At 43.8% G+C, this 26,969-nt stretch overlaps 1 protein-coding gene across 1 annotated transcript in view; it reads right to left on the bottom strand.

The window, feature by feature from the left end:
* Positions 1 to 26,969, bottom strand: part of CERS6 (ceramide synthase 6) — an 853,755-nt gene that overhangs the window by 549,435 nt on the left and 277,351 nt on the right. The window contains exon 3 of the mRNA XM_078681623.1: positions 20,195 to 20,325. Within this exon, the coding sequence (XP_078537749.1) occupies positions 20,195 to 20,325 (131 nt within the window). The remainder of the gene's footprint in view (positions 1 to 20,194; positions 20,326 to 26,969) is intronic.

Consider the following 26,969-nt stretch of genomic DNA (forward strand, 5'->3'; position numbering starts at 1 on the left):
AGAATGTCTTGACTGCTACCAGTGCACAGAGAAGACGCTGCATCAAACCTGATGCAGATAAAGAGCTGAGGCCAGGAGAAGGGACACTGCCCTGTTGTTTGTATTCCTTTCGCAGGGAACACTGCGTTCACGCCTCTCTGATAATCACAGCTTTAACTGTCAAAAAGGTATGAGGTGCGCTGCTCCTCCCTAAGAAAGGCTAGATTGCAATTTCTACTTTCCATGCTCTCCTAGCGTTGCACATAGAAGTAGGTTTTAGGGTGTTAGATTTTACATGACATTTTACTGATGTTAGAAATTTCTATTTTATTCTTGTTTGCTATTTTTATTTTGTGGTGGTTTTAGATGTGCTGAGAAACAGGTGTATCCATAGTGCATAGTACATAATATTACAATAACACCTATGCACAGAGCTCTTGAAGTTGAAGGTTTAATGTACAAATATTTGTAATTACAAAAAAAAACCTGTTCACAACTGACACTATCACTTGAACAGAGAAAATCAAAGCAATGGTGAAATCTGATAATTTACCCCTGAATTCTCTTCCCCTCCTTTTTTCCTTCTCTTGTCCTTTACTGTGCACCCTATGCTGGCTGTCTAGATGGTGAAATCTGAGTACAAGAAATAGAAACGGGCTGGAAATAGGAATATAGAGAGGTAAAGAGTAAAGTAGAATGAGAAAGCTGAAGTAAAGAGAGATAAAGATGAGATAGCAAGACAGGTGAAGTAAAAAGAGATGTATGATAAAGAGCAAAGGTGAAGCAGCCAGAAAGAGAGATACAAAGGGTTAGACAGGGGGAAAAGATGATTGAGAAAGAAAAGTAAGAGTGAATTTTAGAGGTAATGAGAGTCAGAGTTGGGGAGAAGGTATTGTAGAGATGGGTAGATTGTGAGGGGTACACAGAGTAAGATAGAGATAAAGCAGATAGATATATTTGGAAAGGTAGAGAACTGTGGCACTGAGAAAGGTACAGAGATGCAAGGCAGAGATTGCTGTTTGGTGGTGCAAAGGGCTAAATAAGAAGAGGTTTAGAAAGGGAAGTCCGGTGAATATAGTAATGAGTCACAGTGACATTTATAAAGAGAGAGAGAGAGGTGAAAGATAGAAAGAAAGATGTGGGATAGAGATTATAGAGGTGATGTACAGAGCCAGTGATGAGGCAGGGAAAGAAATGTAAAGTTAACAAAGAGCCCCAGGAAGTCCAACTCCGATTCCTAGATCTCGCCCTCATTATAACAAAACGGTCCACAACCATTTGGATATTTGGATATTTGGATAGGTATTTATAGAGCGCAAACGTTCGCTCCGGAGGGAGCATCATGGCGCTAATAAACCAATGACCAAATCACAAAGAAGGTAGTGGGGAGTTAAATGGCTGCTTTGGTCCAGTCATCCGAGAGATTAAAAATCCACGTTTTGAGTTGTTTCCTAAACGGCATTTCAAGCGTCTGAAGTCTGAGATGCCTTGGCATGCTGTTCCAGGCTCTAATAGCCAGAGAACTAAGTGTTTTTCCGCCTTTAGACTTCAGATTGAATTTGAAGGGGGCCATGAGATTTTCTTGCGAGGATCTGAGAGAGCGGCCCGGTGTGTAGTGGGGAAAGCGGCTTGACAAATATGCTGGACCGGATTTGTTGAAGGCTCGGAAAGCTACAATGAGAATTTTAAAGAGTATTCTTTTATGCAAGGGGAGCCAGTGTAAGGATTTCAGAGCAGAGGAGATTGAGGATTTGCGTGGGAGTTTAAGGACAAGGCGCGCAGCAGTGTGTAGGACACTTTGAAGTTTCAATCGGGTGGACTTTTTAGTCCCTGCCAGGAGGCCGTTACAGTAGTCCACTCGCGAGAGTATGAGGGCTACCGCGATGGTCTTTCTGGAGTCGAGCGGGAGGAAGTCAAAGAACTTTCTCAGGGACTTTATGATGCCGAAGCATTTACCTGCTACGGTCGTGGCGTGGGTGTCGAAAGAGAGATCGGAATCAAAAATAACTCCGAGGTTTCTGGCTGATGAAACTGTCTGAGGTGGCGCAGCGGAATTATCAGGCCACCACAGAGCGGGACAAAAAGAAGCGTTCTTACCAATGGGCAGGATCTCGGTTTTATTCGAGTTGCAGCGGAGATGGTTAGCGTCCATCCATTGAAAGACCGCTGTGAGACAGTGCTTAAGGTTGAGTTCGGCCCTGTTTGAATTGTCATCGATAGGGATGACAAGCTGGGTATCGTCGGCATAAGACGTAACGGTTATGCCGAACGATTCTATGAGGGTAAGCAGGGGGATGAGATATATATTAAAAAGGAGGGGACTTAGAATGGAGCCCTGAGGAACTCCACAAGAGACCATTTTTACTTTTGAATGAAAGGGACCCAGTGTGACAGTTTGAGCCCTGTCGCAGAGGAAGGAACAAATCCAGGCTAGGGCCGAGTTTGTTACGCCGATGTCCTTGAGTCTGTTAAGCAGAATGGAGTGGGAAATGGTATCGAATGCTGCCGTGAGGTCGAGAAGGATCAGGATGGCCTTCTTCCTTTGATCTTGGAGGATTTTGATGGTATCGGTCAGCTCGATCAGGGCGGTTTCGGTGGAATGTTTAGACCGGAAACCGGATTGTTGAGGGTGAAGGAGGTTGTGAGTGTCAAGAAAGGACTTGAGCTCCTTGTGGACTAATTGTTCAGTTATTTTGCCTAGTGCAGGTAGTAAGGTGATGGGACGGAGGTTAGTTAGGTCAGAGGGGGGTTTGTTTGCCTTCTTCATGAGAGGTTTAACCACCCCTTTTTTCCAGGAGAGGGGAACAGAGCCAGTTTTGAGGGAGAGGTTGACTATTTCATTAATGACAGGATTGACTTCGTCAATGATGATATGAAGAATCTTGGGAGGACACGGGTCAGAGGGGGAGCCAGATTTGCATGAAAGAATCGCTTCTCTGGTCTGAGTCAAGGTCACCGGGGCAAAGTGGTCGAGACTGTTAGCGATTGGGCGAGGTTGATTTAGATCCAAAGATGAGTACACAGGGGGGGGAGGGGGGAAGTTTTTAAGAATGGAGGAGATTTTGTCATCAAAGTAGTCAGAAATCCTGTCACACAGCTCTTGGGAAGGGGGGATTTCTGGTTGAAGAGCTTTTGGTTTGGTGAAAGATTTTACTATGGAAAAGAGGGTTTTTTGTTTTTGGCTGGCCTCTTTAATGGCTTTTACATAGTATGTTCTTTTTGCTGATTTGATTGCTGAAAGATAATTTTTCCTCTGTAGGATGTAGTAATTACGATCATCAATGTCGTAAGATCTACGCCATTTGCGTTCAGCTTTTCTGCAGAGTAGGTGAACGGCTGTTAGATCAGGCGTGTACCAGGGGGCTTTAATTTTCAATTTTTTTAGGGTATTGCCTTTGTTATTCGGAGGGCATCGTTTTGAGATTTCATGCGAGAGCCAGTTGTTGAGACATACTGCATCGGTATCGATGTTACCAGAGAAAGAAGGGGTAGAGGTAGGAGAGAAAGGATGGGAACTGAAACTTTTCTCGACAATTTTCCAATTAATAGGGTGAATGGGTTGGCGAGTGCGTTTTATGCAGGTAGGCGGAGGAACGATTGAAATGTGGAAGGGGATCAAACAGTGGTCAGTCCAAATTTGGGGGATGGGGGACGAGGTGGTGATGGACGGGAAATTGGAACAGACGCCGTCCAAAGTGTGACCGAAAGAGTGGGTAGGCAATTTGACGGATTGTTGCAGATTAAAGATATCTAGTGTCTGCAGAAAATTTCTGGTAAGGGGGTCGGAAGATTTTTCGAGATGTAGGTTGAAGTCACCCAAAAGGGTGAAATGGGGGTAGCGAAGTAAGAAGTGTCCGAGGGCTTCGTGAAGGGAGTCAAGGAACTTCGCGGCATTGCTGGGAGGGCGGTAGATCAAACCCCCGGAGAAGGAAAGGGTTTGATTAAGTTTAATGGAGAAACCTAGCCCCTCTGTATCCGTGAGAGGGTCGAGGCAGAAGGTGTGGCAGCTAAAGGAGTTCCTCAGGATGAATGCAACTCCTCCTCCTCTCCCTTTCTGTCTGTCCTGTCTGTGAAAGGAGTAGCCAGGGGGAAGGGCAATGGCTATATCTGGGTTACTGTCTTCAGTAAGCCAGGTCTCGGTGATAAAGAGACAGTCTAGGTCATGGTCAATAATAAGGTCGTGGATGTCCTGACTATGTTTGCACACTGATCTAGCATTTACCAGACCGCCTGTAAAGTGCGGGCTGTTGGGGGAGGTTGGCTGTTTGGAGGCGAGATTAAGAGTCCAACGACACTTGTTACAGCTGGTGGAGCCGAATACATTAACAAGATCAAGCTTACAGGGGCAGTCAGATCTACCTTGGAGTTTGAGGAGGACGTTGGGAGCGTACCTAATGGTTGGAGGAATTTGGACAGGGGTTCCTGCGCCTGGCGCGGTCTTGGCGCGGACGGGCGCAGACGGGCTTGCCTTAGGTGCGCCTTCGGCGCGCAAACGGCGCTCCCGCTGCGCTCGTCCGCTGCGCGTTCTATGCATGCACATTTGTAGAAAGAGGAATGGGGCGTGGCCTAAAAAGGGGGCGGAGTCTGCGCGCACGCCGCTGGTGATGGCGGCTGCTGGCAGAGAGCAAAGAGGGGCGCGACCAGCTAGAAATCAGCTGTGCGCACGGTGAGTGTGAGCGCTAATTAGTGCCTTGTTCTATTTAAAAACACATAGGATTAGTGACACCACACAGATCAACAAAAGAGGGAAAATGAGCAAATTTTAAAATACTAGAGTACCTCCAGCTCCCGGCTACAGCCTCAGGACTGGGTCGAAGGTTTACTGGCCGCCGCTTGTAGTCAGCGGTTTAAGTATGCCGATCAGGGGGCGTGGCCTAAAAAGGGGGCGGAGTCTGCGCGCACGCCGCTGGTGATGGCGGCTGCTGGCAGAGAGCAAAGAGGGGCGCGACCAGCTAGAAATCAGCTGTGCGCACAGTGAGTGTGAGCGCTAATTAGTGCCTTGTTCTATTTAAAAACACATAGGATTAGTGACACCACACAGAGCAACAAAAGAGGGAAAATGAGCAAATTTTAAAATACTAGAGTACCTCCAGCTCCCGGCTACAGCCTCAGGACTGGGTCGAAGGTTTACTGGCCGCCGCTTGTAGTCAGCGGTTTAAGTATGCCGATCAGGGGGCGTGGCCTAAAAAGGGGGCGGAGTCTGCGCGCACGCCGCTGGTGATGGCGGCTGCTGGCAGAGAGCAAAGAGGGGCGCGACCAGCTAGAAATCAGCTGTGCGCACGGTGAGTGTGAGCGCTAATTAGTGCCTTGTTCTATTTAAAAACACATAGGATTAGTGACACCACACAGATCAACAAAAGAGGGAAAATGAGCAAATTTTAAAATACTAGAGTACCTCCAGCTCCCGGCTACAGCCTCAGGACTGGGTCGAAGGTTTACTGGCCGCCGCTTGTAGTCAGCGGTTTAAGTATGCCGATCAGGGGGCGTGGCCTAAAAAGGGGGCGGAGTCTGCGCGCACGCCGCTGGTGATGGCGGCTGCTGGCAGAGAGCAAAGAGGGGCGCGACCAGCTAGAAATCAGCTGTGCGCACGGTGAGTGTGAGCGCTAATTAGTGCCTTGTTCTATTTAAAAACACATAGGATTAGTGACACCACACAGAGCAACAAAAGAGGGAAAATGAGCAAATTTTAAAATACTAGAGTACCTCCAGCTCCCGGCTACAGCCTCAGGACTGGGTCGAAGGTTTACTGGCCGCCGCTTGTAGTCAGCGGTTTAAGTATGCCGATCAGGGGGCGTGGCCTAAAAAGGGGGCGGAGTCTGCGCGCACGCCGCTGGTGATGGCGGCTGCTGGCAGAGAGCAAAGAGGGGCGCGACCAGCTAGAAATCAGCTGTGCGCACGGTGAGTGTGAGCGCTAATTAGTGCCTTGTTCTATTTAAAAACACATAGGATTAGTGACACCACACAGATCAACAAAAGAGGGAAAATGAGCAAATTTTAAAATACTAGAGTACCTCCAGCTCCCGGCTACAGCCTCAGGACTGGGTCGAAGGTTTACTGGCCGCCGCTTGTAGTCAGCGGTATAAGTATGCCGATCAGGGGGCGTGGCCTAAAAAGGGGGCGGAGTCTGCGCGCACGCCGCTGGTGATGGCGGCTGCTGGCAGAGAGCAAAGAGGGGCGCGACCAGCTAGAAATCAGCTGTGCGCACGGTGAGTGTGAGCGCTAATTAGTGCCTTGTTCTATTTAAAAACACATAGGATTAGTGACACCACACAGAGCAACAAAAGAGGGAAAATGAGCAAATTTTAAAATACTAGAGTACCTCCAGCTCCCGGCTACAGCCTCAGGACTGGGTCGAAGGTTTACTGGCCGCCGCTTGTAGTCAGCGGTTTAAGTATGCCGATCAGGGGGCGTGGCCTAAAAAGGGGGCGGAGTCTGCGCGCACGCCGCTGGTGATGGCGGCTGCTGGCAGAGAGCAAAGAGGGGCGCGACCAGCTAGAAATCAGCTGTGCGCACGGTGAGTGTGAGCGCTAATTAGTGCCTTGTTCTATTTAAAAACACATAGGATTAGTGACACCACACAGAGCAACAAAAGAGGGAAAATGAGCAAATTTTAAAATACTAGAGTACCTCCAGCTCCCGGCTACAGCCTCAGGACTGGGTCGAAGGTTTACCATGAGGTGGAAATCAATAAAACCACCAGCAATATCCACCTGGCACAGTGAAGTAGTACGCTGGGGCGGAACCGAAAGCGCAGTTATAAGACAGGAGGCGGCCCAGGGGCTGTGTAAAAACCAGATCTCAATGGAGTGGGATGTTATGCTAGAGGCCTTTAACCCCTTCTATGCTGGTGACGAACCCCAGCCGTCACGCTGCGCGGCGCTCGTGTGCGGATGACGGCTGGGGTTCGTCACAGCCCCGCCCTATTCATTTGTTTACCGCACAGCGGCGGAAACGGGCCAGCATCGAAGGGGTTAAAGCCATAGACCTCGATCCCTTACCTACACCCCGAATGCACAGTAGAAACAAGTTGACTAGCCGTAGCGCCAATAGATGCAGTCTATAGTAGGACTAGTTAGGTTGCACGATCACCAGCGTTATGTGCATAGTACAAGATAGGCTAGGACGCAGCACCATATGTTAGCACGGATAACATGGGCCAGAACAGAGCGGGGAGCAGTTGTTACCAGTTAAATGTGAATCTGAATATTGTAGTATGTGCAACTACAGAGATGTACTGTGTATATGATTGATAAAATGATATCAGTATCAATTCAACTACTGGCTATGCTGTACATGCAACCAACTACTGTAAAATACCTGGATCAAAAGAGATGTAATGTTTAAATGTTCTTAATGGATGCACTGGATACAAAAAAATCAATAAAGTATGTTTAAAAAAACTAAGACAGATAACTAAAGAGGGAGAGTTTAGATTCATAGATCGATAAAAAGGGAGAGGTATAGAGAAAAACAGTGGATTGGAGAATGGAGTGGAGAGGGTTGGTTGTAAGAGAAATGGAAAGGTAGAGAGAGATGAAAGAGAGAGAAGGTAATAGAGAAAAAGTGGTAGAGTAAGACAGGAAGGGTCCGATTCACAAAGGACAACTTAGAGTGAAGTCTAAGCTTACTACTTTTTGGTATTCACAAAGGTAAGTTACTTCTAATAACTTTATTACTAGTAATTTCACTAGTTGTAACTTTACTACTTGTACCTTTACTACTAGTAGGTTTACTAGAAGTAAAGTTGCTAGTAGTAACTTACCTTTGTGAATACCAAAAAGAAGTAAACTTACACTTAAGTACTAAACTTAGACTTTAGTCTAAATGTACCTTTGTGAATCGGGCCCTAAGAGCCTAAAGAGTAAGGTAGTGAGAGAGGTGAGGTGGAGGCAATGGAGGTAGAAATAGAGAAAGGAGGTGGAGAGGTGAGGTAAATGGAGAGGTTAGGTAGTGAGAGAGACAGGTGATATAGAAAGAAATGAGATAGTGAGAGAGAGAGATATGTGGTAGGGATATGATGTAGAGGGTGAAGTAGAGGGTGGTGAGGTGTCTGAGGTATGGGAGAGATAGAAAGAGGGAGATATTGAGTGTATTGAGAAATATGGTTACGAATGATATGTTTGAGAGAAATGTGAAGGAGATGCAGTGAGCAAGTGAGGCACAGGGTGGAGTATGAGGCAGGCAGGCAGTTAAGATAGGGAGAGAGACTTTGAGATGTAGAGGTAGATGTAGAGGTAGACACAGAGGGTGGTCGATAGGTCACTTGGATAGAGAGAGGTAGAGGGCGGGGAGATACCGAAAAAACTTGTGATATAGATTTGCAGAGGTAGGTGTAGAGAGAGAGAGAAGGCAAAGTGGAAAAGAGAAAGAGACAACGTTGAAGAGGTAAGGTGAAGTGAGGAGAGAGAAATATATTTTTTAAATGCGATTTTCACCAGCTGTCTGAGATTCCAAGGGTTTAACGCTGGAGAAGCCTATCATGTCCACATATTAAATGATACATTAATGTGTTTTCTATTCACACCATTAACCGTTTTACCAGAAGCTCCCTGGAGAGTGGGGTCCCTGAGCAGCTGCCTACTTTGTCCATGCATTAATACAGCTATGTGTCTTTCACCCACTTATCTTCCTTTCCAAACACTGATGATTTAGATATAGGGTGCGCTGTAGGTGACTGGGGTGCACCAGGAATCGTTATATTCACCTAATGCGTGGAGGAAAGAAACAATTAGTGGAAAAAAAGATAAAAAAGCTGGTTTTACTTTTCTGTAACCTACTAACCAAAGGGATGTAAATTCTCTACAATTCAGACACTCCTCACACGTACACTTGGGAAAAACACAAAAATAAGGTATGCATATGAACTGCGTCCGTTTATACTCAAGGTTCTAAGAAATGCACTTACTCGCCTGGGGCTGTGTGAGTTGGGAAAATACTTGTAAATCTCCACAGTGCATAGGCTAAAACCTAAATCCATTATTCAGAGTGGCCCTGAAATTCTGAATCAGATGCAAATTGGGTTTTCTGAAAATACTGGCCTGATTTACAATGCCAGATCGCAAACCAGGGGTGTGCAAATTGTACACTGACTGGTTTGTAATGTATGTACTAATAAACCTGTGCATTCGCAGGTGCTCATAAATTGACTTGCATTAAAAAATATTTATTAGGCATGCTGCAGTTTGTGATCCCATGGGATTGGCAAAGAACAGCATAATTCAGTGTGCTTGCATTTTTAAACAGGAAACGTTTAAAAAAATATCGGCCTGTATTTATTAAAGTCACAGGTGCAGCTTTGAAAATAAAAGGTTTTACATTTGCGAAAACAATGGGGAACATGCGTCTCATCCACCTTTGTAAATCAGTAAACGCCTTAACTTGAAGGTGGGTAACTCTTTGTTTGAAGATTTTATTGTTTGACTATTTAAAATCAATACAATTAGGGAAACTTTATCATGGATGTATAAAAAGTGAAATAAAAAAAGTGAACCATGGATACAAAAGTTAAAATACTGTGATATTTCAGGTAGATCCAAATTACACCTCCTGGCCACTACACTGGGATGGTCTGACGCATGGCGCGAGTATCATCCCTCTGAGCTGGGATACACAAACATGACCGCCGTCAACGGATCACTGTCCCGTCTAGATTACGTATTCATACCACATAGCTACATTTCATCGAATCTCCCACACCTCTCTCCGACCCAGAGGATTATCTGACCATTCTACGGTCCTATTCAAGATCTGAATCAGCTCCCATAGACCCCCTTTTAAATGGCGCATGTCCCCATGGCACCTTCGCGATCCAGACTATCAGGAGACCCTGGCCCAGGTGGTGGCAGACTACGTCACGTCCAAAGCAGTCTCTGCCCTATTCTGTGGGAAGCCTTAAAACCTACAATCCGTGGGGTAGACATACGTTTGTGCGCAGGCGAAAGGCATAAACACATAGCACAATTGGTTAAATTGGAAAGTCACCAGAGGAGCTTAGAAGCTCAGCTCGTCACTGACTTTAGCTCATTCCTCCAGCGCAGCTTACTCCTGGTGCAACAACATATACAGCAACACCGTACCAATTAGGAGAAAGCAATATGCTTAGCATTGCAACATTGGATTTACCAATGGGTGGACAAATCCAGCAAAATGCTCCACAGACTGTGCCATGCTGCGAGATCTCCCGCGAATGTCCCAACACTCCGAGGGTTGGATGGGACCCTGTGCTCATCTCCCAAGGCGGTAGCCAGGGAATTCACACAATATGTTTTGTTACTCTACGCTCGACAGGAATAGATATCCGAGGCACTGATCACCGAATTTCTAAGGGACATTCCTCACCGTATGATCATGGATCATATGCAAGATCGGCAGGATGCCCCCATTACAGTAGACAAGCCCAGTGTGACACTGGACAATATACCCCCGGGCAGGGCACGCAGACCTAACGGATTCCCCGCTGACTTCCTCAGGCCCCACATGAGCACGCTCGGCCCACACTTACTAGAGGCGATACATGAAGCCTTTGACCAACGCATATTGCCCAGGATTGGCAACATGCTGAGATTGCCTTGTTTCTGAAGCCCGGCTGACCACCAGAAGATCCATCATCGTATCGACCTATCTCCCTTATCAACTTTGAGCCTAAACTTTTGGGCAAAGTCCTTACAGACTGTCTTCGGGCCTGTATTCAAGACTTGATCCACCGGGATCAGTCTGGCTTTATGCCACATCGCTCCACACGCCAAAACATCCGGAGAGTCCATAATGCCCTGGTGAGGGCCTCGGAGCTGGGACGCCCACTGGCTATCTTATTGGCCGATATAGATAAGGAGTTTGACTCCCGCTCACTTGAAACCTTGCCTGAATTTCATCCTCTCAAAGGCCACTTATTGATGGGGGATTTGGGAGCACACAAGATCCACCAGATCTACCAGACACTGACCACCCACACCCATACAACGCTATACAAGACTAGGGGAGCATGGCGTGAGGACTTTCCTGACTTGACTGACGATGATTGTACAGAAGCCCTGGCCAGCCCACGGGGCGCGGTGGTGTCTACACAATACCTTCGCATCTAATTCAAGTATTTGCACTGCGTATATTTCACACAATCCCGCCTATGGAAAATTAGTGTCATCCAGTGCCCCATGTGCCTTAGATGTGAGAGGGAGGAGGGGACCTTCCTGCACACAGTCTGGAGCTATAGCACACTACAACCATTCTGGCATAAGAATGCATCCTGCCTAGACCAAGTCCGATCGTAGGATCTCCCATTTGACCCGCAGTTGTTTCTACTCCATAGTACGGATGAGATCGGTGGGAACCAGAAGCAACATCTGCTCTTCCTAGCTGTGAGAAAGAGCCATCTTTCTTGCATTGGTATGCCCCCACTTTTTTCTGACTGCTGAAGTGCTTTGACTGAGTGTACCCTGGGCTCCTGCCAACCAGGTACCCAGGGCCTGTGTTCCTTCCCTAAAACTGTGTTGAAACTAAAACCCAATTGGCATCTCTGGCCACCTGTCAGCCATATACTCTTAATGGGTAAGCTTTTCCGCCCCCCAAAGACACCCCTGCACTCGGCGCCCTGCAACGCTCTGCGCCTTCCTTTGGGGTACCTACCTGTGCTCCAAGATCCCAACTTACCTCTCGAAGTGGTGGTCGCCTCTGAAGAGTCTCCATCCCCGAGTCTGCAGCCTTTGTTCATCTTTTACTTTTCCCATTAAATAACATTGAGCGCCCGACGGTTCAAAATCACCCTGCACCCAGCCGCCAGAGTGCACTTGGCCGTGCTACCTTGAGCAAGTGACCAGGAGCCCAGCTTCCACAGCTGCGTGGGTGAACCAACTTTACCTACCTGACCCTGGGGGACCGCTGAGTCTATGCCCAGAACCTTAACTTCACCAGTTGAGAACTCACCTGGAAACCGGTAACTCACTTACCTGCCATTGGATAACATTGACTGGCTTGACTCGAAAAATATTCTCAATGTGAAGTATTGGAAACTTTAAATATTCATATAAAATCACCCGAATGCCGAATCCCGAAGTACTCACCTGTGATCAGGAGAGAAGCCAGTACTGTACCTTGTGGCCCAGTACTGAACCGCCAAAGTAATCCTTACCGGGCTTACTAGTAACTTATATTTTTTCCACAGGAATCTATTGTCTGCTTTTCTATGAAATTTCTTCTAAGTGTCTACTTTTGAAAACTTGAAATATTCTTTAAAACTCATATGAAATACTGACACGTAATTACCTGTTTTAAGTTGAGACCCCAGTGCTGGACCGAGGAGCCCAGTACTGGATTACAAAATTAACAAGATCGTACTTTACCTGCTACCTGAATTTCCTCCCATTGGATAACACTGCCAGATTTTCATTGAAAAGTTTCTAAGTTTGAACTTTTAAAACAGCTTTATATTCCTGAAAAATCACTACGATAACTAAAACGTTCATACCAAACTGTTTTCAGCTTAGACCCCAGGACTGGACCTACCAAAGTAATCTACAAAGTAATCAACTGTACTTATATGATGAGAACCCATTGAGCTCAATGCTAAAGTGTGTTTAGAATTGTGTTGCCTACTGCAACCCCTGTACCTATTGTGTTCACAAAGTTTATTGCCTTTCTGCAAAGTACTCATCTGAGACCTCTCATATTAGGAGTAGTATATTTTGATACCTGTTGGTTCTAGAAACAAAACATCTATATCTTTGATATAAAAACAATTGGCCTGGAGTTCAGTCTTTGAGTGTGTGAAACCTTTTGCTGACTGAGTGTGTACAACACATGCTTTACACTGTCCTCTGGTACTGCCTTACTGCTCGACCAAGCTACCCCTTTAGAGAGTAAGGTCACACCTGGCTTTAACCTCGGTTATACCTCTGGGGTTTGCGGACTATATATACACACTGTACCTTAGTCTGGTCCAGTATATATATAGAGCCACTTTCTCACATTGGTGGATCAGCGGTGGGATACAAACTTGCATTTGTTGGACTACTTGGTTACCATCTGATCACACAACAGAACTCATAAAATGCCTTTAGAATTCTGGAATTGGGTTTTCCAAAATACTAAAAGTCTTGTCAGGGCCTTGCTTAAGTCCCTCTAGAATTCTAGAAAAATAAAAGTCACTATAGTCAGGGTAGAGGGTTAGAACTATCAGGTTAGAATGTCTCAACCACCCCCAACAATTAGTGAGGATAATATTGCACAGGACCTAGTGGAGGAGCTTGGTCTCACACCGTACTTATACTTACATTTCAAAGAGGTAAGGTCCTTATACAAACTGAAAAATATACCAGTGGGTCTGCATCCAACCAAAGTAGGGCTCCAGGAGCTCTTGGCAGAATATGCTAAAGGCTACCCCTCTGTACAGGGTGATGACCAGTCAAAGGAAGAAGAGGTGCTAGAGGAGGAGGAGACTTCCCCCCCATCATCTCTAGAGAGAGGAGGGGCCCTGTACCATTAACTCCAAGAATCACACTCTGGGACCCTAGGACCTATACAGGTGGGCCAGGGCCCAGAGAAAACATTGGGACTAGTCCCAGTGAAGAGGACAGCTTGTTAGCCAAGTTGGCCAAGAGATTAGATCTAGAGTCCACATTCCTGGCTCTAGAAAAAGAAAGGAAAGAGATGGGCTTAGCCCCTATCGCTGGTGGCAGCAATACCAATAACAAGGATAGAGAGGAATCTTATGATCCTAAAATCCCCAAAGGGATTGTCCCTAAATTTGAGGATGGTGATGATATCACCAAGTGCTTCACAGACTTTGAAAGGGCTTGTGATATGAGGAGAGTGAAGAAACCTCTATGGGGGGCACTCCTGTGCGAACTGTTATCTGGTAACTGCAGAGACAGGCTTCTGACCCTCTGGGCCAGATGCAGGGTCTTATGACCCCATGAAGAGAACTCTGATTGCGGGTTTTGGACTCACAACTGAGGAGTACAGAATTTGGTTCAGGGGGGCTCACAAAACCCAGACCCAGTCCTGGATAGATTTTGTGGAGTACTCAGTAAAGACACTGGATGGTTGGTTAACTGGACACAATGTGCATGATTTTACTGGACTTTATAATTTGCTTATGGAGGTACACATTTTGAATAATTGCACAAATGAAAAGTTGCACCAGCATTTGGTAGACCTAGGTCTAATTTCTCCCCAAGAATTGGGAATGAAGGCAGGCCATTGGGTCAAGACTAGGGTGACCAGGACAGCCACTGGGGGTGACCAAAAGAAGGTGGTTACTAAACCTCCCCAGGGAAAAGGTGGTGAGAATCCCCAAGATAAAAAGTCTGAGTCTTCCAAAGGGTCCCAAAAACCTGTAGAGGGGGGTGGGTCCCAAACTATTCCCTATGTGCCTCAGCCCTATAGGGGGAAGAACTTTGATCCTAACAAGAACTCACATCCAATAAAATGCCCAAGAAGGTAAACTAGACTGTTAGCTGCCAAAAGGCTTTTGACACCCTGAAAGAAGCAATGTGCTCAGCACCCATTCTAAAAGCACCAGACTACTCCAAGCAGTTCATAGTGCAGACTGATGCCTCGGAGCTGGGGATAGGAGCAGTCCTCTCCCAGATCAATGAGGAAGGCCAAGACCAACCTGTTGCTTTTCTAAGCAGGAGGCTACTCCCCAGAGAGCAGCATTCGAGTGCCATTGAGAGGGAGGCCTTTGCTGTGATTTGGTCCCTGAAGAAGTTGAGGCCCTACTTGTTTGGAACTCACTTCCTGGTTCAAACTGACCACAGACCTCTCAGATGGCTAATGCAGATGAAAGGGGAAAATCGAAAACTATTGAGATGGACCCACAGGTTTTGCAAGCATTACAGTTTCAAGTATATGAAGGTACCCCTGATAATGTATATCTTTCAAATGTATACAGAGGGCCACCGCCCATTATGTACCAAGAAAATTCAATGACATATGTTTTTTTTAATACTGTGATATTTCAAAGTTTCATTGGGGCATGAATTCGCTAGTTAAGTTTACATTATTTTCCAACAACTTGGTTAGTCTAAAAAAGGGGTGCTAATCCATTAAAAACACTTTTTAAAAAACAGAGTAAAGGGAAGCAGATTTGGCACTAGTCCCTTTGATGTTGGCAGTCCTGCAAAGTCTTGAGTGTCCCCAGGTAGTGAAAGACAGGTAGTAGGGTTGCTAGGACTCTTGCCGCTTGAACTTTTATCAGCTCTTAAAAAACAGTGGTGAATCTGATCTTATGCATTGTATTTTCCAGGTTCATGGCTGCTATGATGGCCTGACAGCAGGAACGAACACCAAGTTTATTCCATTCGCCCCACAGCAGTGGTCTGAGAGGCCAAACTCGAGTCTTATTTGGGCTGGGGATGAAGATTTTAGTAGGTGCCAGACTTTCTTAAAAATGATTGTCGTTATTTTGTTCACCATATGAAAGTTCATCCCCAGCATTACCTCCTGACTATACCATAGGTAGTTGGTAATTTTGGCTTTCATGACTGTTAAAAGCGGGGTTAAACTAAGGCCAGATAACTGCCTCACTAGCTTAGTTAGGGCTACCTCAAATGACAGAGCTTTGGGCCCGACCACCTCCTTCTGTTTGGAAAAAGTGCCCTTTGCGCCCATACAAATCCCAAAATATTGTAAAATGTCGAGCATTCCATGCTTTTGCCATTGAATTGCCATCTGCCACTCGGCCACTTTCCTTTCCCGAAGGTGATAGCCTTGGTCTTTGATAGGTTTAGCTCCAGTTCGTTGCTAATTGTATAGGGAAGCAGCTGATCGAGTAGCCTCTGCAAGCCCACCCTATTGTGGCTCAATAGAACAAGGTTGTCTGGTTATACCAAATTGGTTATACGAGTTATGCCAAGTGTAGGCAAGTGGGAGTTGGCGATGTCCTGGAGTTACGATAAATCTGAGATAAAAAGATTAAAAAGAAAGGGGGCCAGCAAGCAGCTTTGTTTGACGCTGCAGGATGTTTGGATTTTTCTTGAAACATGAGATCCATCCCCCAACTTTATGCAAATCCAAGTGTGTAAGTGAAGTTGGTTATTCCCAATTTTTGCAATTTGTACCATACCAGATCCCTGGAGATGCAGTCAAAGGCCGCTTTGAAATCAACAAAGCAGCAGTGAAGTGGCATTCCTGAAACTGATGCTTTCTCCATCATTATGGATAGGGCAAGCAGATTACATTACTGGTGGTTCCTGATTTCACCACAAAACCGGTCTGGTTGAAGGGCATACAATGATTTTTTTGTGCCCAGGACAACAGCTCTTCAAGCAGGAAACTTGCAAAATATTTTGATTCAACGTCCAAGAGAGCTATAATCCTATAGTTTTTCGGGTCAGCTCGCCTTCCGCCTTTACAAATTGGATGGATAATGGCTCCTTTCCAAAAATCTGGAATGTGGTGACTAAACCAGCAGTAGGAGAATAGAGGGGCCAGGTGATTTGTTCACAACTAGATGTGTGCTTTGTACAGAGCCTGAGGAAAACCATTGGGTCCTGGAGCTCCGTCTGGTGGGGAATTGTTTATGATTCATTATATGTTTGGTCTCAGCGCTTCAGGTGTCTTTAATGCCTTACACAACAGCTTGTCTTGCTGGGGATGGTGTTTACAACTTGTGCCTGAACAGCCGTTTCTTCTTGCTGGTCTTGGTATTTCGGATTAAAACTGTGGAAATTCTGACTTTTCGCCATTTTTATGTTTTTTAAGATGATCTGTTAAAATGATACCAACTCTGCTTCACTTATGTTGGCACAGCGTTGCCCACTAGAACCATGTGTCCTCCTAATAAATAGCGACCAGATTTGCTTTGGATAAGTGCTTTTGCTGGCGTGTACTAATTTTGGCCAGAACTGATCGGAGATTTTTTGATTCTCTCGGTGTATCGCTTGCCTAAATGACTTTTGAGCTTGCATGAACATTTTGACTAACCGAGCATCTCCTGTGTTCTTCCTGCCTGTCTTAAGGCTCAGTTACATAGAGTTTTTTTTTGTCTCAACTGAGATAAGTAATTAATTACTTACTAACGGTTTTCGTGAGGAGGACGGAAATTTATTAAGCAGTTGTTTTGAGAAGAACTCCCTTGCTTCAGTTGGTACAATGTCGGCTTGTCTCCTTGCTTCTAGAAGAGATATCTGAAGATTTTAGCCTTTTGAGGTTCTCTGTATAAATTCCGGATGTTGTTCAACTAATTGCTATGTGCCTGGTGACACTGAGTGACAGACTGATTATTTGGGGGAGATGATCGCTCTCTCATTGTGGTGCAATGAAATAACTCTCAATCAGGGGAAGCACTTTGTTGTTGCTTAGTGTATAATCTAGAAATGAATGGATGTGTGATTGGTTCTTGTCCAATTTGGCGGTGTATCCATGGGGAACCGGACGTTCAATATGGTATAACCAAGATTATTAAATTTGATCCATGAGATGTGACAAAGCCATTGGATTTGTCTCGTCGTGAACTTCTATTGTATTTGGAAGAGATTCATATTAAAATCACACAAGATTAAACAAGGGTTACTTCCATGTTTGCTTACTAGATTACACACAATCTGGGTAAGGTGTTCCAGTTTTGCCTTTTTCTCTCAGACGTTTGGAGAGATGTATATTTTGATAAAGAGCAATTGCTTGGTGGAGTTAAGTCTTTTCACTCTAATGCCGATAACCCAGTCTTCTTTGAATTCGAGCAGGTTGACTTTTAGATTTAACTTACAGGCTACGTAAATTGTAAGCCCGCCCCGTAGTCTGCCATACTTGTGGCTGGAGACATGAATTCCAGATAGCCTTCTATGGGAATACTTGCCTCCGACCATGTTTCCTTAAGGAATATGATGATGTGATTTTTTTTATATATTTTAATGTATCCGGCAATTGCGATTTTGCAATGTTCCAAAAACATATTGTAAGATCAGAGTGGAGAATATTTCAGTCATTCACGCCCGAAGACAGGGCTGCTGTCAGCCTGGTCCAGTCAGTCCTTGTGGCGGCGTGATGCTTGTAACCGCCTTAACTTGAAGGTGGATAACTCCATGATTTGTGAAAACAACTGTGGTCTAGAGCCATTTATATGCACCTTTCCGTTTAATAAATAGGAGGGGGTGGCAGTTTATGCCTCCATCTATTTGCAACTTGGAAAGGGTCGCAAGATCCCCTTTATGAATTGAAAAGAATTAAAAGGCTTTTGTATAATGCAAAAGCTCTTTTATGATTTTACACCCTGTGAGTTTGTGAATTACAGGGTTTAGAATAAAAAAGGGCCTTGCTATCAGGCCCTACCACATGTGCACATTGTGCACACTTCCATGATTTATCCCAATGCAGATGTCAACAAGAAAAATCTGAACAGGAAAAAGAGATCACAAAGATAGAAAACATGTGTTAATCAGGGGCGAAAACTATAATACTGCAAAGTTCCCACTATCATCTAACCTCATAAACTCAGATTTTGTGGTACTATTACTGCATGGATGGAATTTAGGGGACACCAGGGGTTCAGCTGCATCCCCTGGCTTGCCCCTTGCGTCCCCTGGCTCTGCCTTTGCGACCACTAGACTCAGAGGTTGCAAAAGCAGTGCCTGGAACACATGGGTAGCTTGTCCTAATAGACGTCAGTACGAGCTCTATCTTCCAGGTTTTCTGTCAATTTACTTATTTCACAAATAGGGAATAATATTATTCACTATTAGTATAATAAAAATGGAGTACAATTACCTAAAATATGTCCCTATCTGGTAACTAAGTCAAGTAAAAAATGCTTTCATTGCATGTTGTATGCGTACTTGCAGGTGAATGTGTTTATCTGAGAGTGTGTGAATGTGTGAATGTATGTGTAAGCATGTGTGTGAGTCAAAGAAATGCCAAATGGTGTGTGATGTCACTTCCGCTATCCCTGAGATTTGGGTGAATTGACGCCCATGTATTACTCCAGGGAAATACCACCTTGTATGATATAATTATAATACCTGATCCTGGGGCAAAAAAAACTATTATTAAATCCGGCCAATTTGGAATGACCCTAGCAAGGTATCAGGAAATGTAAGACTTTTTCATGAATCAACTCAGCTGCGTCTCTTTTTTTTTGCACAACTTTTAGACTGATAGTGCTGCAAACCTTTGGGGAGTATGGTAATTCACAAACATTCAGTGCCAAGCAGTTCAGAAGTGCACATGGTAATATGTAGCAAATGTATGTATATTGCTGACCTGCACCCGCTTTGCTCATACTAATTGCGTCAGAGCATGTAGTACGTCTGTTACGAGTTTAAAAAAAATTGTGAGCTTTCTTGGAAACAATTACTTTATACTACTAAATTATTTTTGTAGTATTTATCTCATCTTCTGGTTTCTCATTTCTGTCTCTCTCTCTCTCTCTTACAGACGCATAAACACAAATAACACAGAAAATAATGGTACATGTTGCCATATTTTTGGCATTACACATGCTTTACCAGTCATATTTGAGTAACATGCATAGAGGCATACAGGGCATACTGCACATGGTTTGTAAATGATCACAAAGGTATGATTGCGGTCTGGTAAGGTGGATTTGTGGAGCGCCACTTGTCACCCATGCAGCTATCCCTGCGCTGAGTAGGGGAGAGTAGGCGCGTGGTGAGGGTTGGCCGGAGTACAGGCAGTCTCGATGGTTCCGCAGGATCTGATATGCATTGCATTGGAATCCCAAGCAACTCCTCCATTAGCCTTGAGAATGGCCAATGGACTGAAATAACTTCAAAGACAATGTGAACAAATAGTTCCTAATTAATGTGTTTTTCCACTCTGTGAACTATCTGTATATATATTACATAAACTTAATTCATAATTTTTTCCAGATAGTAGCTTGATCCATGCTTCACAAATACTTAGAGAGTCATTATAAATATTTGTTCGGTGGTTTTTCCTGAACAATTTGGTGACAAGTACGTGATATTTAGCATAACTAACTTTGTGGTATCTCACGTGCAAAAACAAGGGCATACCCCCAAATTTTAGTCTACCAAGATGCAGCCAAGGGATTTGGCTTAAGAAGAAAATATCTCCTATGAGACATATTCTGTTCAAAGCACCTCCTGCAAAACAGTTTGTGTTCTACCCGGCCCCCAACAGAAAGAACTCAACAAAATTGTGCAACCACCAATTTTGTGTAACACAAGAATTGCGGACTCTTAGTTCTGACGCGAGGGTCAAAACTTGTCAGATGAAACAAAATCAAGTATCCTCTACTTACATGCTTTCACAGAAGCGTGTGATCTTGCTGGGCTTCTCCTGATTCCGTCTTTGTCGAAACCAGCGTTGGATGCTGCGTATGTCCCAGTCCAGCTGCTTCGACAGCCCATCCAATCTTTTCTCATCAGGGTGCTACAACGCAAAGTTGAGGCGATTAACTACAGCGTATTGCAACTCAGCAAAATTAGTAATACCAGTTGTAATTAAGACAAAATCCAAATGACATTCACTACATAAGAGTAACAACAAAACAATATACAGATATTCCACATGGGCCTTAATTTGGATATGGTCAAAATGGGGTAAGACTTATCAAGTCTACCTGCACACTGCAAGAATACTATGTTTGTGTTCCATTAGTTCATTATTAGCCTATTACTTTGAGAATTGTAGTGCTAATTGAAAAATGCAGTTGACATAAAACCAAGTGTACTGTTTATGAGTACATGGTACAGTGTAAAACATTGATGCAGGGTAATGTCACGCAAGTTTGAAGGCCATGTACTACATTGATACGCCCGTAATTCATGTACTAAAACTGCTTGAAGTCTCATCCTCTAATTCACATCATGAGTAGGTGGGTGATATGGTTAGTGCTAGAGATGACTCAAAGGTGATGAATCACATTTCCTATGAAACAGGGAGACAAAGTAGGAACTTCAAGATGATTGTAAATCATCTGTAATCAACCAAAGGATTTTATTGCCAGATATAAGTCATCAATCCAGGCTTGATCAGTTGATTATGGCAGTCTGATGTTTTCTTGCTTAGAAGTGAATTTATGAATAGTATTTGGGATGTAGCTAGACTAACCCGTGCTGCTTCTCGGATTGTAATACTGGTCCAGCATCTATAGTCTGTCCTTGAAAACAACTTCAAGGCCTTGGGCTTGGCAAGGCCGTTTTACGCACTGGTCCAAGGTAAGACCGTGAACAAGGGTTCAAAATGTTGAATATAATATTATAATGCTAAAAAGTCGACTTTATACAAGGAGAGAGTAATCTAAATTATGAAAATGCCAAAAGAAACAATTTTAATAATATGTTGAGAGAACTGGGACTCCTAATTTTGAGAACCATATATTTTTTTCTTTTTGAATGTCTAGTTTTGGGACATTTGCTATGGGTTGGTACCCTCCAGTGGAGTTTGTGTAATAAAACAGTTTTGAGAGGTAACTCTAGTGCCTAACTTTTAAAATAATGTCTGCTACTGTCCAGCAGTGGAACAGTGCTCATAGTTGGATGTGCGTAAACAACTGTGCACACCTATGTGCTTACGTGTAGGCTGGGCGAGGAAGATTATTGTCTGACCCAGCTTTGCATCTCAGAACAGGTAAGACTGGGACCCAGACTAAATTAGTATTATTTAATTGGAGACCATAAAGGATTGCACTATCCCTTTTTGGCTATACTATAACGTGTAAGGCTTTTTAAATGTGCGCTACATGTGTGCATTTTGTTTCACTATAAATCTAGTTTGGATTGAGAAATATGTGATATAAGGGTGTGAGTTGCTGCATTGTACATATATTATTGGGGATGTAATCCAAATACAGGATATTTTTGATATATCAGGAGCCTTTCACAAATTAAATAATGTGGCATATATCTCGTACCCAGCGTTAAACTGATCCACTCCCTGAACTACGTGCTCGGAAAGGTACTTGTGCTGCTGTCAAAGCTGACAGATCAATGACCCCCTGAAAGCAATAGGCCCATTCCAGGTAAATTAGGCTTCTCCTGATAGAGAAATGGGATTGAGCAGAAATCTCCATAGCGGTTATCAGCACCTCCCTATATATTAGAGCAGAGGTCGCCAACCCTTCCTGCAAGAAGAGCTACTTACAGTAAATGAAATCATCCTGAGCTGCTATTATTATTATTACAATGGTAACAGTTCCACATCAGAAAATATTACATCAGTGGCCACCATATGTTAGCAGTGATCACATCATTCTGTCAGGCAAGTTTGTAAGCAGTTATTGAGAAATGCTTTATGAATTTAGAATTTGGAATGCCTCTCTATAGTTAATACATGCAGCCATAACTGCAATGCCCCAGGCACCAATGTAATAATATTAGTAATAAGTCTCCCCAGTGACACATGATTGAACAATCAAATATCATCCTTTCGATTTTGGGATACAGGCAATAATTCAACCAAGCAAAAGCTTCTAATTTAGTAGGCTGGGATGCACACTGGGGAGCTACTTAAAAGAAGCCGGAGAGCTACTTGTTGCAGAAGCCTGTATTAGAGGATATTCCCACATTAGGAAAAGGAACTCTGTATTCAGTCATAAGAGGAGAATTTTATGAAGCCTTGGCTGAAGAAAGCATGCCAGCATGGGCGGAACTTGACAAAGAAAGGGAAATATGCCACAACTTTGGAGTTGTAAGTTACCTTTTTGAAACCTTTTCAGAGAGCAGTGCAGGGTTGGAAAGGCATTTTACTGCTACCTGTAAGGGACTGAAAGGGGTGATATGGCAGGATCAGAAGAAATTTTGCCTCACTTTTCAAGTTCCCTGCAAAGTCTCAGAAAGCTGAGGAGCCTTCAAGAGCATAGAATGAACTAGCATGAGCTGTGGTACCCATCCCAGATGTCTGAGGAGCCTTGACTTGTAGTCAAGGCTCCAGGGATGATTGCACCAACTCTCTGACCACTCTCAGGGCCAGTAGAGGGTGGACTTGCTGGAGACCCTGAACGGGGAGAACTTCTACACTTCTATGGACTGCTCCAGTTTTGGGTACCTTAGGAGTAGGCACTGCAGTCTCTTGCTAGACACACAGGTAATCTGGAAGTAGCATAAGGCCTGGATGGCAAAGAGAGTGATCTGTCTTGAAGCACCTTGGAGCGGTTTGCCCCCAAAATCCAAATCCCTACAACCAATCTGCTGCTAAAAGGGAGAAAGCTGCAGCTCGAGAGGCTGTGGAAGGCAGAAGACATCTCTCACCAATGACTCTTGGAGGTTAGGAGGAGTCTCAAGGATACTACTAGGAGAACAGTGTCACAGGCCTCATCAGTATTAGGCCAACTGGGCCCAAGGTATCCAAAAATGAGTTAGCCTATTATGCACAACATTTGTGCAGCTGCTGCTGGTGCCTTGGAGCTTGGGGCACCCACAGCAACGTGGAAAAACCAAATGTCCCTATTCCCCCAGGAGCCTCTTTAGCACGGTATTCCAAAGTAGACCTTAGTGTTTGCGTACATTATTACAATTTTGACCCTGCTTAGAAGTGGGGGGCCATTAAGCCATCCCCACGGGGAATGAAGAGCGCATCTCTCTTGCCCCATTAGAAATCCTGCCATCCGCAGTGCAGCACTGTGGTTGGGGCCTCCCCTGAGAGCCAGAGGCTTCATTGGCCTCCTGCCTGCACCCTTGGTGAGGAAGCGTCAGGAGGCAGGCAGAGTGCACGATTAGCAGGTACAGTCAGACTCCCCTTCTCAAGCACTAGGAGTATTATTCTTGCCCCAAGTGCAGAGGGAGGCAAGAAGGGAGAGCGGGAGATTACTGATTCCATACTTGGCACTGGAGAGCAAGTGCCAGACGGCGGAGAAACTGGAGGTGTGGGCAGGGGTCAAGGAAACCCTCTCTGAAAAAAAACACAAATTATAAAACACTGCACTTTAAAGATTCCAAGTCCATGAAGGCTACATCAAAGCACTGAAAGAGAGCCGTGTGCAAGAGGCGTGACCCATAATGCCCTGGGGACTTAAATACTTGCTTATTCTTTTTTTAGATGTTTACAGAAGGTACAGAAGCATTAGCACCCTACTAAACCTTTTTTTTGGGGGGGGGGGTCACGTTGAGCAGCAATTTTTCCCCATAAGCTCCTTCTACAGGCAGTCATGCACATGGGAATGCTAAGTATTGTAGGAGGGAGAGTTGATGGGCTCTCAACAGAAGCTCTGCTTTTTCGTCAAATGATTTCTTGGGCTGAACGTTTGTAAATTTTCCAGGCCTTATGGACATTGTTTATTAAGAGGTCTGAGTAGTTTTTTCAGAATCTCAGTGTAAAAATATAAACTAGTTATTTAGTGAATTTTCAATGATGATATGTAAAGTCAAAGTCAATAGTTTGACTTGCGTATTGTTTATGGAAAATTCTTTAACTCTCGTGATAAAGCCAGAAGGCTAATGATATTCAATATAACATTGATTTAAAGTCTGTAGAACTGCTATTATCATTGTGAACACGGTGAAAAATGATGTAGGTCCAGATTTTTAGTACTGTATAATATTTGTAGTTTGTCAATAGGTATACCTAGTCGGTATTGCTGTTTTAGGTGTTTTAGCTCTACTGATGTATGTATGGTTCATGTAGCCACAAAACTAAGGGGTTTAGTCAAAATGTAAGCGGTAAGTTGTCGCTGTAGCCTTTTTTAGGATATGTAATTTGCATCTTGACTAGCTTGTTACACCTATTTTAAAGGGGTTCCAATGGGTATTTCCACATGCCCGTTTGTAAATATTTATAATTTTGTGATAATATTCAGGTTTTTTTTTTAAACATCTACTTAAACAAATATATATCTAGTCTTAATTGAAAAGTTTGGCACTTTCCCTGTGCTTAGGAGGAGATGTGCAGGCAGGAGGAGCAAGGGGCATGGCAAGTACAATCCACTCTGGAACAGGAGCAGTTCACATTGCATTTCAGTCTGCTGTAATGAAGGAACCAGTTCAGCTACCTTTAATGTCCGTTGTTTCGTTGTTTATTCATGTATTTATTCATTTAATTTATTATGTATTTTATTAAATATAATTGTAATATTACTTAATATTAGTTGTTTACTTATTAAATTTTTTGTTATTTTTCATGATTACAGAGTTCACTCTACCAGGCTTAAGGATTGGGGCAGGGGAGTCAAGATTGAGCACTAGGTTGGGCTGCTCAATATGAGTGGCACAACCCCTAGTGGCTGAAGAGGAGATATATAATATATATATATATATATATATATATATATATATATATATATATATATATATATTACCTACTGGCGGTCGCCAGTAGGTATATATAGTTAGGATTTTTTCTCTATGGGTTTTTTGAAAATTCTATGTCTAATAACTTTGGCGTTTGTGGACGGAATTGGCTGAAATTTTCAGGAAAATGGCACATTTTGTTTCTGAGCATCCCTTGAAAATTTGGGGGGGGTTCGTCAAGGGGGGGCCGAGAAAAAAGGGGGGTCCCAAAACGTGTTTTTAACATTGAGTTTTCCATAGGGCGGTTGGCCTCACTTTTAGCCCGAACGGCTGAATGGATTTGCACGAAACTTGGCAAAATTGTAGGGACTGGTAGCCCGATGTGCCTTTTGTAGGTCTCAATATATGTGCTCCAGTGGATTTTGAGAAATTAACGTTTAAAAAAAGATATATATCTGTAACAGCGGACCTGGCAGCGTCCCAGGACGCGTACTTTTCGCGCAACGGAGCTTTGTGAAGCGAAGCTGATTGGTTCTCCGGCGTCTGTCAACATTCCAAACAGTCCGTAGCGGCCGCCATCTTGTCTCTCGGTAGGATCGAGAGACAAGAGGAGGCCAAAGCGAAGGGGCAAATGACCATAAGGGGGAATAGTAGATCCTCGCTGACCCCCTAGGTTTGATGTGGAGGTTTTAAAAGGGCCCCGCGGGGCAAAAAAAAAAAATAATAATAATAATCGAACGGCTGAATGGATTTGCACGAAACTTGGCAAAATTGTAGGGACTGGTAGCCCGATGTGCCTTTGCTAGGTCTCAATATATGTGCTTCAGTGGATTTTGAGAAATTAACGTTCAAAAAAAGATATATATCTGTAACAGCGCACCGCTTCGCGTACTTTTCGCGTTACGGAGCTTTGCGAAGCGAAGCTGATTGGCTCTCCGGTGTCTGTAAACATTCCAAACAGTACGTAGCGGCCGCCATCTTGTCTCTCGGTAGGATCGAGAGACAAGAGGAGGCCAAAGCGAAGGGGCAAATGACCATAAGGGGGCATAGTAGATCCTTCCTGACCTCTTAGGTTTGATGTACCATTTTGCCAAGTTTGGTGTAATTCCGTTCAGCCATTCAGGCTGTAGACGTATGTAAATGTCCAATGGAAAATTGCATGGGGAAAACACATTTGAAAGTGTTGAAATTTAGAACCAATTAAAATGTTACTTTGGTTTTGTATTTGTGTGTGATGAAAGTTAATTGGTTATGTATATATGTCAAATGAGAGGAAACCACAGCCATTTTGTGATACTACTGTCTGAGGTACATTTGTGAGGAATTTTTGGTGGTGAATTTCTGGTGTTTGATTTACACAGTACTAACACTTCTGCTACTTTTAAAAAGGTGAGTTGTTAATTTGTAAGGGGAACTATGTTGTACACTTGAAGATAATTTGAAAAATGTTTTCTGTTATTTATTTGCAGTCCTTCTGTTATACTAAATACTTGATAAAGTTAGTTTTATATTATGTATTACTAAAAACGATAAATGAAAGTGATTATTTTTTTCTGCAATTTACAGCAAGCAATTTCAAAATAAAATGGCTCACAATGAAGAGACCGTGGCAATTTCTTTTGAATTGTCCACTACATTGATTGAAATTGAGAGCACCAATAATGAAATATTGTCACAAGGAGGACATGACTTGTATGATTCCATTAGATTGATTGAAATGGACAGCACCAAGAATGAAATATTGTCACAAGGAGATGACTTGAATGATTCCACTACATTGATTGAAATTGAGAGCACCAATAATGAAATATTGTCACAAGGAGGAGATGACTTGTATGATTCCATTAGATT

This window comes from Lissotriton helveticus, chromosome 3_1, assembly GCF_964261635.1.
Source record: "Lissotriton helveticus chromosome 3_1, aLisHel1.1, whole genome shotgun sequence".
Lineage (NCBI taxonomy): Eukaryota > Metazoa > Chordata > Amphibia > Caudata > Salamandridae > Lissotriton > Lissotriton helveticus.